The following is a 12,321-nucleotide window of genomic DNA, read 5'->3' as shown; positions in this document are numbered from 1 at the left end:
GTGATAAATGCATGAAAAATGAGGTATTCGATAATTGACATAATTTAAGCTTTGTTATTCATAAAACCCTGTTTAAACCGCATTTTTACGAGAGGTTGACGAAATTACAACTTCTGTTATGAGTTTTCGCAGGAAGGCTGGCGCGTGATGTCAGTGCTGGTATTTGAAAATACGTCATAAAAAACTGATCGAACTTAGGCACCTGATCGAAATTAGGCACACAGAGGATAGTTTTCTTTTTATGCACAATACTTTGTGGATAGTTTGGAAAGTAAGTTGAAATTTAGGTAAAATAACATAGAAATTGTCGGACCACTTGAAATCTTGGAGGACCCAGTAATTTCTGAAAGCTGGTGATCCATTGGGTCAGTAGGTAAAGTAGGTAAAAAAAGTTAGTGTCAAGCCCTGACAGTTTTGTGAAAAATATAAGGTTTTAAAATATTTCCTTTTATGGCAGTTTTTATTTAAAAGCATAGTTTCACTTAATCAATGCTGATTTATGTGGATCAATGCACTTTACTTAATATAAATTAACTGATGACCTTAAAATATGAACGCAAAAAAATCATAAAGCAGATTGTTGATGATTTCTCATCTTGTGACATTATGCTGCATTGACTAACTCAGTCCCAGTCAGTAGCATGAACCAACAAGGGAGGCAACTTGTGATGTCACAAATCGGCAGTAACCAAAAAGTGGTTCTTTATTATCTCGCTTAACATGGGTCTAAATTACGTTTTAAAGCTCTTTTCTGATTGGATTAAACAGTCTGAAATCATCCAATCAAGAAAGTAGAGACATTTATCTTGCATAACATTCACTGCCATGCTCTATGCAAGCTATTTAGCAAATAAAAATCGTAAACCAAAAAGTTTGGAATGTTTTTTTTTTGCGGTTATAGACGGTGTTACTTGCTGAAATCAATAAAATATTGCTTTGAAATCATTTATGTATTGGTATTGAACAAGAAAGTGGTCGAATATAAGTGGAAAACATAAGTATTGTGATTAAAACTTGTGTCTGCTACAATTTTACGAGTGGTTACGGAAATTACCGATCGTACAGATGTATTGACAAACAAAGGCCAAACGGCCGAATAGCTTTCATATTTCAAGTTTATCAGCCTTGAAAGCATCACTTTTTCAAATAAGAAGCAAAATCATACATTTATCAACCAGTAATAGTCAATTACACCAAAATCTTTGGGTACATCCATTTTGTTTTTCAGAAACCAGAAACATATATTATTTTCGGAAACCGACGATCGGTCATTACCGGAACATCTCAGTAAATTTCAGCAGACAAGTTTTCGTAAAAAATTCTTATGTTTTGCGCAAATATTCTACCACTTTCTTATTGTATACCAATACATAAATGATTTGAAAGTAATATAACATTGATTTTGGTCAGGAATACTTTATATAACTGCTAGAAAAGACATCTCAAATTTAGCGCATAAACCATTGAAAAATCATACTTCAGTTTATCCTTCTTATGATTGTTTTATCAGTTACTTTAGCTTCAGCCACCCACTTATTTTTGAAATTATGACACACATATGTTTAAACTTGAGTTATTATATATTTTTAGTTATTTTTATTGAGAAACTTTTATCTTATAACACATTTTTGGTACAAAAATGTTAATTGTATATATATTGTTTGAAAAAAATACATAGGTAAAGATTTACCTAAACTTGCTACACATGTAAAATAAAATGCCAATAATTACAACAAAAATCACTTTTAAATAGTATGTTTTGTTTATTAGTCTTAAACAATATTAATGTTTTCATTTCAAAATTATAAAACACAATACATTAAATATTGTCCTATAAAAAAAATGACATAACAGATTGTTAGGAAGATATGAACAGAACGTAAACAGTATGCTTAATGAAATTTAAAACAACTAAAACATCTTTTTGTATTATTTTTCTGATCAAAAGTGGTATTTCTAGTTAGTATAGGAGATATTTTATCAAGAAAAAGCATTAGAATTTGGATTGTTTTGAAGAAAAGTGTGCATTGCATCCAGTATTGCCATGGAACCAGTTTTTGGTTAGAAATTCAATAACATTATTTTAAAGTTCATTACCCCTTGTTGCTAAAAAAATCATAAAAAATTGATTTTTCAAAGTAATTCATTAAAACAAAAAGTAAATGCTTTCTAATACCTTAAATATTATTCCTGCAGGCATTTGACATCAATTATTTATGTTTAAAAAAATCATTGGTTCATGCTACAGTCAGTCACGATCACTATAAGCTAACATGTTTTTCTTAATTCTACTTAGTTTGCAATGATATATAATATTTACATACCAATCCACGGGTCTATTATCATTCGCAATGCATTGCAGTCCACTGACTATAGCTGTCATGCAAAAAATCAGCAATACAATTGCACATTTCATGACACCGACTTCGCCAGCCAGCTGTATTCCCGCCATCTTGTCAAACACGGAACTTATAAAGCACGTGATCATAGTAGATCATGTGACGATCTACGGTTAAATACCACTCGGGTGAGCTGACGAGAGTGGACGATTTATTGCATAAATGAATCTATGATAGATTGAGCGGCACTTTGGGTTATCACTACATTTTGTTTAAATATTTTTTGTAAAATGCATACAGATCTCGATCAAATCTATATACGTATTGCCCCGCTTAGTGCATCACTCCAATGTTGTAATTAACTACAAAATCAGGTACCTGCAAAAATGTACTTTTTTCATAATTGGTAAATTAGCGGTTTAACAAGAAACTCATAATTAACAGTCACGCAATACATTATATTTAATTATATTGACCATCGAAACAGCATTTTGTAAGTAATCAATTTTAATACATAACAATATATTTCTTGGACAATATCAAGACAAGACAAGACAAATATTTATTCAGACTTGCACAGTGTTCATCGTCTAAACCACGGACTCTAGATTACATACACTCCGTGTCTAAACACTAGATATTTCAAATACAATTATGTCACAGAGATAAACATAGTAATAATATAAACATAAGGAGCATCGTATACTCAGTATCATGCGAGTGTGAAAAAAGTATCAGTGCCCAAGGACTTGTTAAGACAAAACTAAGATCATCAATGGGTCAGGACAGGTTTTCCGCTGTGTGCCTGCTTTCCATTCATAGGGACATGGACATAAACATTTTAATGTTGTACCCAAGTTGACCTAGTAGGATATCCAACAAGGTTAAATAGGAGGTCCACCCATGTAACTTCGTTAAAAAAGTTATGGATAAAGATAATGTCTCCCACCACTTTAGTGGTTTGAGAGACATTTGATTTACCCCTGTGTGTCTGTCTGTCCGTGTGTCTGTCACACTTGATGTGTGAACTCAAGTTTTTATTTGTTTCACATGCACTTTTATCATGCAAAATGCTGATTAGATAGCAGGAAATCGCATCATTTCAAGGTGGCATTTAAAAAAAAAATCGACGACGGAAGGGGACACCCCTCCCGCACCCTCCCCTGTTGAGCCCCCCCTCTGAAAATTTTCTGGATACGTCTCTGTATACGTTTTAGAAAAATTACAGAGATAAACACAGTAGTAACAATAACATAAGCAGCATCGTATACGGTTACGAAAAGGCAATGTAATATATGGAGGATTGCTATATAAATTAATTAACAGCATTAGTAATATTATTTCTTAAAATCAGAGCTTCTTTTACAAATTTGGCTAACTTAATAAGTTCAAATTTATTCGTTGTATTCAGAAACTGGTGGAATTTATAAACAGAAGGCCTATTGTAATAACATTTCTTTAAATAGTTTTTTTCTAATATCAACGTATAATGGACATTTACAGACAAAATGGTACTCATCTTCAATATCTAATTCGTTACAACAAAGGCAAAAACGTTTATTTCGTGGTATGTTTTGACCAGCATATCTTTCAGTTTGAATTCTCAGTGGCAGGCTGGAAGATCAAAGCTTTGCGACATAGTGCCTTAGTGATTTAGGTAATACGTCTAAATAATTTTCGTATACAAATGTTGACTTAAACACACGGTACATATCTAAAACAGAGCTATTTTCAACGGATCGAAACCACTCTTGTTTATAAGTATCAATTACAACAGTTTTAAACTGTGGTATAACTATTTTAACATCGACGGAGCTTGGATTATTAAACACGTATGAAAAACCGTAAGTGTCTAACAATAGTTTAAGATTAGATACCCAATTAGAAAGACCATTTTGACAATCATTTAATGCTTGTATATAAATCGATTTTAAAATTATGTTATCAGTTTCAATAAGTTTAAACCAATATCCATAATATTAATTATTCAAAAGGACACCCCCCCTTTTTTATAGATATGGGTATTGAAATTAGACATTTGCTTGTATATAAATGCATATAGATTTGAGAGTATCAGTTTCAAAATGGGCATGATAAAGTTCATTCTTGTATGTAAATGGGTACCAAAAATATATGTAATTCACAAATAAAAATATAAAAGGAAATTCAATAACTTTACTGTATTGATATGAGAGAGATTACAATTGTAGTATGAAATATGTCCTCTTTATCAAATTCTAGTTTTGAAATGTGTCCAGTTTATCGAAAATCTTGTATTTAAATGGGTCCACAATCTCAATGGTATCGTATACAAATGAGTCTGCTTTTTCAATAATCTTGTATCAAAATGGGTCTACTTTATCAGAGTTCCGGTATAAAAATGGGTCACATTTCGGAAGTCTTAGTGGGACACCCCTACCCTAAAATTTGGGAAGTTACCCGCCACCCCGGCCCCCCACCTTACACAACATGCGGTAAATATAACTCAGTGAATACATGTACGTATATTTCCCTTTGACATGATTTTCGCCATGAAATCCACTGCATATGTGAGAAAAACTGTCAACTCTGCTTGGAGATTGATATTTAACTCATGCTGCATCGTTTCTTACTACTTCTTGGTAACGTCAAAAAACTAAGAGACATGGAACTTAATTGCTCCTTAGGTAAAAACAACAAAACTACAACTAACCCTGTTGACTTGCGTTAGATTAATTTATTCGCGTATTGACCAAATATTCTATATAACTTTCATTTGCATGGCAAAATGCAATTGATTTAGGTCATTTAATTTCTATCTCAAGTAAAAATAGCGTAAAACCAGTTTGCACTGAGTCCCTAACTATTAGCTACGTGTTCAGCAGTGCACACGTTGAATAAAATAATCAATACTAGAGTGGTGCATTTGCAGACTTCACTCCAGATAACATTGTCAAACCTATGCACGTTAAAAATATCTGGATCGTCAGCACGGGTTTATGTCGAACTGAAATATACAGTAAACAGCATTGAAGCAGGACAAACATTGAAAAAGGTATATAGATATTGTATTGACATTCCGTTGAGGTTGATCGCTTAGCATGTGCATGCTATTATATTGGACATTTCAAGTTGCAAAGCATCACTGAATCCTTCCATATCACACAATACGACTCGATAGCGGAAAAAACTAACCGATAATTATGTGATTTGAATGTGTGGTTTGTAACCTGTCCAAATGTTTCACATGATACATATTAATTGGTATATGGGATGCAGCTTTTTAGGCATTTGTAGGGTTTCGGTTCATATTGCTTGTGTCAAACTCCTTCGTGTCATAACATTCACAAAATGCAAAATATGCAAGGTAATACAACCGCAATTCATTTTAATATCTCGATTTCGTTCTAAAAAGTTACAAAATTATCACTATCTAGCAGAATTGGTCCGAAATAAACAATACAAATATAATCAAGAACACGACGGCGCGATTTTTACTAACAGAACAGGCAAAACGATATCATTTGCGAACGGCTGTGGTTTCAAGGTCAAAGTATGTGTTTAAAAACGAACTCGTTTACATATCTTGCACACATTATTTCAAAGAAGGTATTGGTGCAGACGCTGAGAAGACAATTTCTTCTTGGTCCATTCCGGCAAATGTTACTCAGTTACGCTAATTTGTAGGCTTTTCATGTTTCTACCGGAATTATATTAAAGATTATGATACAATCGCCGACCTCTAATATCGCGTCTTGAAGGCTATGATTCATCCAAAAAAGGATAATAAGTCCTCTGTCTCTTGGTACATGTATTCCGGGTAAATATTAACAAGTGGCCGTGAAACCCTGAAGTCCAAATTTACCTCTCCCCCTGATTTTTCCTTAGCGAGCTACTCCAAATCCTTCATTTTTCCAACTGATATTTTTGGCACATAGTAAGGGACAGTCCTTTTGCAGCAACAGACTCCTCTGAGCGTGTTATAGCTAATGCAAGCCGAGGTCTACGTCGTTGTGATCGCAATTATCATGCACAGAGATTGGTGTTCCTTGAGCTTAAAAGGACTCTAACAGACAAGTTCATGACTATTTGTATGCCACAACATTTACTGTAACAACTGACAATAACCCTTTATCCTATGGCATGTAAACACCAGAGCTTGATGCTATCGGTCATTGTTGGGTCGCCGCTTCGTCGGTGTACAATTTGATAATTTGAAATGTCTTATTGGTATTTCAACTTCACAAACGGTCACTGTGGACGCAATACCGTCAACTTTTAAGTTAATAGAATAAATTTGTCTAAAGAACAGCCATGTGACCGTGACAAAGCACAAGTTATTTACAAATATTCTTGGTCGTAAACCACTTAAGAGGTGAAATATATATCAGTCAGTGTAATAACATTTATTGGGGATTTTGATTGTCTGTCACTTATTTGTGTGGTTTAGTATCGTTATTCCAAATTGGATGGTGAAAAAGTTCGACAACTGCTTGTACGCTATGAGGGTTGTCATCCAGGGCTCGACCAGTCACTATGGCTTAGTGGTGTTTTTACTGGCCAGGCATTGAACATTGCATTGAATGTATTGTTTCACTATAGCGATTGTATTTGCAAAAAAAACAACAACTCATTTTCCGTCTAAAAATCTATTTTATTGTGACATCCAGACCAATTCAACTTGTTTTCATTGATTTTCTAAAAGGTTACAGATGTAAAGGTGGTCATGATGATATCTTTGTTATAACTGACAACTTTAAGAAAACCCCAGAGAAGGCAACCACAACTGCAAAAGCCTTGTTCGGACATATTATTGCTGTTATTGATTACATGAGCAACGCCCTTCTAATCAAGGAAGACATTGTTATAATTATGTCATCAATTAACTTGTTTAGCAATGCATATGTATGAAAGATCCTACACGTTTTCACCCCATGGATACTCAATCAGCTGAGCGATTGAACCGTACCATGTTATGCACGTTGGGAACGTTGTGATGAGCAGAAGTGAAATTGGAAAGTCTGTATCTCTACCATGGATCATTCATACAATTCAAGAGCAGCTCAAATGGGTATTCTCTACATTCCTAATGTTCGGGAGGTACACAAGGTTGCCAGTTGATGCCTATATTTCCAAAACGTCAAGAAACACGGAAAAGGAATTTAATTCTTCATTCATTGCTTAATTGCAGGAACGCATCACATTTGCATGCAGACTTGCAGGTACATGGGTATAAAGCGTGCAACACAACTCAATGCTCTGTATATAAAGTTTAAGAGAATCTGATCAGCAGAAATGATCTTGTACTTTTAAGGCAAGTCAATCTGCAAGGCTGACATAAATTGGCTGATAAATGGGAATGGAAATCATACGTGGTTCTAGAGATTCCATATGACATCCAGCCGGTATACAGAAACAAACGAGAAAAAACAAAAGGAACCTGTTTGAACTCTGCACATGAACATGTTGCTGTCGTTTGTTTCTGTCCCAGAACCTGAACAGGCTCCACGCGCTGCCCGAAGAGTAAGAACGTTTTCAAGATCTAGCCAGAATTCTGGTAATGATATCGACGGTAGTTTAGGTTCTGATTCTGTAAAATGACTTTACAGATGTCTACAGTGAAACACCACTAAAACCCATGCTGATGTAACCGGGTGGGATTGTGCGATAAACTTGTCATTGACGGTGATGTGTACAAGTTTAATGAAGTTAAACAATCGGTCGAGCGTATAGGCAAGTCACGGGCACATAGCGCGGATCGACACCAGCAAATATTACAATCGGATGATCTCGACGTGGTCATGGTGCGTTGCAAGATGGACAGTCACGCAAAGTTGTCAAAATTTATTTGGGCGTGTCACAAGAATTTGTGCGGAATGTCTTGTACTCATTTAGACGAGCTGTTTCAATTGTTTATCTGATATTATTTTGTGTATTGCGTATGTCTCGCCAGAAGGGTAACCGATATATGAATTCAGAGATGATAAAAACGAAATTACCTATATCGTCGAAAAGCTCTTATTGTTAAAAATATGTATCCCAATTTTCTATATATCTTGACGGTTGATCTAAATGCTAGAATTAAAACTATGCTGGACTTCATTCCAGCAGATAACATTGAATTTCTTTTTAATTCAAAGTTTAGACTACGATACAGACGTTTTTGAGCTGCCGAGAAAAAAAGGATAAAAATTATCATTTATTCGAGCATACTTTACTAGAACGATCTTGCGCTCATGGAATTCATATACTCAATGGGCTGGTTTCTACTATAGAAAAGCATTTGCAAAGTTCAGATATTCCAACCACAAGCTTCTTAATGAAACTGGACATGATTTTAGATATCGTACAATGTCTAAATGTTGAATAACGTGTGTCATTGAAAACGAATATCATGTATATGTCCATTGTTATAAATTTCATGAAGAACGTAACATTCGCCATTTTTCCTGGTATAGAGAAATAGAGACGAAAACGATTTTATTAATCTGATGAAAATGAAAAATGATCTGACATTTCAATTTTTATATCTTAATGCGAAAAGTATAAACATTAAACTATTCACAACGCATGCATGTATAACTCGACATGTCTATATTTTGTATTTTGGGCAGGTGGCCTCTAGTTACGAAATAAATTGTATTGTCTCTTGTTTCGTCTTTAAATCAAGGCCTATTGACCAGCATCATTGGGCCTTGTATCAGTATTTCTGATACTTTTCCATCTCCCTCTACTGATTATATTTCACAGCCTTGATCTGCAAGTCCAATCAGCCCCTCAGTCACATGCAGTATACCATTTCTATGGGCAGTCAAGAGGATTCGCCAATTTCCCATGAACTGAGTTCTTACAGTAGTCCTTCTCCGACCCCATCTAGGCATTGAGTCCCCCCCTCCCTAAGCAGACCCTAACCTAAATGTCCCTCCCACCAGACCGGTTTGTAATTACTGTTTGATCCCATTACGAGCATTTTGTTAAATGTACATGTATTTACATTGCTTCAGTTGTCAGCATTTTAACTTGGTGTATTGTAATCTTTAGTAGATGTGTGTGAACTACCAAGTACAGTTTTGATAGAAAAATTGTATATACAATTATATTCAGGTACTGTAAATTCTACGTTTTTCATGGAATGGACAGTTTTTCCGTGCTTGTTACCCATTCTTGATTTAGTGTTTTTTTCATTAATTGAAATTATAATAGATACCCTAAATTAATGTATTTTATTTGGTAATTGTTTATTTTTATATTATTGTTTTAGTATTGATTAAATAATTCTGTGTGCATCAGGTTAGTATTTTTGACGATTCTATAGATTTTAAACATGTTCTTGTATTATATCTCTTCATTGTTTCTTTTCATAAATTATGGCAATTGGAGAAAACTCGAATTTATAGTAAATTTTTCATATGACCTAGTTAATGCCTTTTGACTGAAAAGTTATGTATGATTATTCATAGTTTACCGATCGTTTGCGTGTTTATTGTTGTTCGAGGTTATATTTTATTTAGGTATATAGGTATATATAGGTATATAATATTTTCTCTTACTAAGTTCGTTACTTCAATTAAATTGTACTTGTTGTTATTACAAAATATTATCTCTTCTGTGAATGGTTCATGACATATTGTAAATGACGGATACATTTCCATAACATGCGGGACTGTGTAGGATATAATTTTTCCCTGTGTGTATATGTGTCTATGTTTCATATACAATAATTATTTCCCTTGTCTTGTATGTACACATTTGCTTCTATTTTGAGATTCAGTCCCTTTTCCCTTGTGTGTCCAGCCATGTACTGTGATGTCATGCATATATTGTCCTGTCATAACGATAGATCTTATGTAATCACTAAGATTTTTATTGGCCAACATTTAACAAACTTTGTTAGAGATTTTTTAAACTACTGGACCATGCTGCCTTTCGACTCTGGCCCGTCGAAAGACAAAACTTCATGATTATTTTCTCACAATTTTGAAAATGACAACGCATTCCTCAAACCTGTTTTTCAATAAATTTTCATACCCGTTGTATCTTCGGGCGATGAAATAAAGTACTCGAACCTCGAGACAGTGTTTGGAGTTTTTGCATTTTCCTACCCCTATACATATGTTGTGTCAGATCAAACAAACAAACAATCAGTTCAAACTCACAAAACATTATCTTAAATTTTGGATTAAGCATCAACTCACATACATGTATTGATTACTAACTAGTATGCTGTATTTAAATAAATTCGCATGCACTATTATCTTAACTTACAGATTTGTATTTAGCATTAAATCACAAACTTATTTTACGCATTCTCATTCAAAAGTTTTTTTACCCACACTGTGTATAATCGTTTGTTTTCATACTTGTATTATGCAATAACTCACATAATTTTAATCAGCATTTCGGATAATTGTATAAAGCATTCCCTCTCATAATCGTATAAAGCATTCCCTCTCATAACTATATAAAGCATTCCCTCTCATAATTGTAAAAAACATTCCCTGTCATAATTATATAAAACATTTCCTCTCATAATTGTATTAAAGCGGGTATATACGATTTTTTATATGTGTTTAATTGTAATATATTGATAACATATGTTACAATAACACAGAATAGGCAAGAAAAATTATACATTAAAGCCGAATTTCATAAATGCAGCAAAGACAAATTAGCGCCCCGAGCCGATAGTGACGTACATATTTCCTACAATAACCGAAGCATTCGTCTTTGTATTAGGATCGGAGATAGTGTTCGTGTGTCGTATGAATAGATATCGTTGCAGGAATTCAAATAAACGTTAAACTAAGTTTAGATGCACATCGTACATGTATGGTATACATGCTGGCGAATTCGGCTTTACAGCCGTTTTCAATTTTAGAATTTAATATCTGGCTTATTTCGCATTTTTCGACATATGTTCTTCTTAACTTTTATTTTAATTTATATTGAAATATATATATAATAAGTTTTTTACACAGTTTATATAAATTCATAAATATTTGACAAAATCGTATATACCCGCTTTAAGCATACCCTCTCATAATTGTATAAAGCATCCCTCTCATAATTGTATAAAGCATTCCCTCTTATAATTGCATAAAGCATTCCCTCTCATAATTGTATGAAGCATTCCCTCTCATAATTGTATAAAGCATTCCCTCTCATTATTGTATGAAGCATTCTCTCTAATAATTGTATAAAGCATTCCCTCTCATAATTGTATAAGCATTCCCTCTCATAATTGTATAAAGCATTCACTCTCATAATTGTATAAAGCATTCCCTCTCATAATTGTATGAAGCATTCCCTCTCATAATTGTATAAGCATTCCCTCTCATAATTGTATAAAGCATTCACTCTCATAATTGTATAAAGCATTCCCTCTGATAATTGTATGAAGCATTCCCTCTAATAATTGGATAAAGCATTCCCTCTCATAATTGTATAAAGCATTCCCTCTCATAATTGTAAAAAGCATTCCCTCTCATAATTGTATAAAATAATTATTGTTTACACTGTTTGAACAATTTCTTTCTCATATATATACTTATTTCAAATTGTTCTTGTATCCTCATAGGATCCAGTGTTTTGAAAGTATATTCGTTGGTGTTTTATAATATTTCTCAACCATATATATTTATATACATATATGTATATATATATAAACAATCAGGTGAATATATATTCTTAATATTTTATATAGAGGTTATTCCTTGGGATACTTTGATAACTTATGATATTCAATTATATGAAAATATGCAAAGAGATTTGGAGTGTGTATTAATTGTTGTTAAGCATCAAATAAATAAACAAGTTAATTACACAAAATAACAAAAAGAATGTACACAATTTATCTTAATACAGGTTTTGAAATGTCATCCTAGCAATGCATGCTCTAATAAAAATACGTATGACCATAAAATTTACTACATATAAAGTGTTCAGACGATTTCTTCAATTCCGTCATGATCTGAAAATAATGGTCTCACATCTATCCTGGTAT

At 33.4% G+C, this 12,321-nt stretch overlaps 1 protein-coding gene across 3 annotated transcripts in view; it reads right to left on the bottom strand.

Moving 5' to 3' along the window:
• Positions 1-12,321, bottom strand: part of LOC127839273 (plancitoxin-1-like) — a 284,745-nt gene that overhangs the window by 24,855 nt on the left and 247,569 nt on the right. Inside the window, exon 1 of one of the 3 annotated variants that reach the window (XM_052367554.1) lies at positions 2,325-2,490. The exons of the other annotated variants lie outside the window; for them this stretch is intronic. Coding sequence (XP_052223514.1) covers positions 2,325-2,488 — 164 coding nt within the window. The 5' untranslated portion in view covers positions 2,489-2,490. Of the gene's footprint in view, positions 1-2,324; positions 2,491-12,321 lie in introns of those variants that run through there. 3 annotated transcript variants of the gene reach the window in all.

The sequence above is a fragment of the Dreissena polymorpha genome, chromosome 7 (genome assembly GCF_020536995.1).
Source record: "Dreissena polymorpha isolate Duluth1 chromosome 7, UMN_Dpol_1.0, whole genome shotgun sequence".
Lineage (NCBI taxonomy): Eukaryota > Metazoa > Mollusca > Bivalvia > Myida > Dreissenidae > Dreissena > Dreissena polymorpha.
This window is presented reverse-complemented; position numbering and strand designations above follow the sequence as displayed.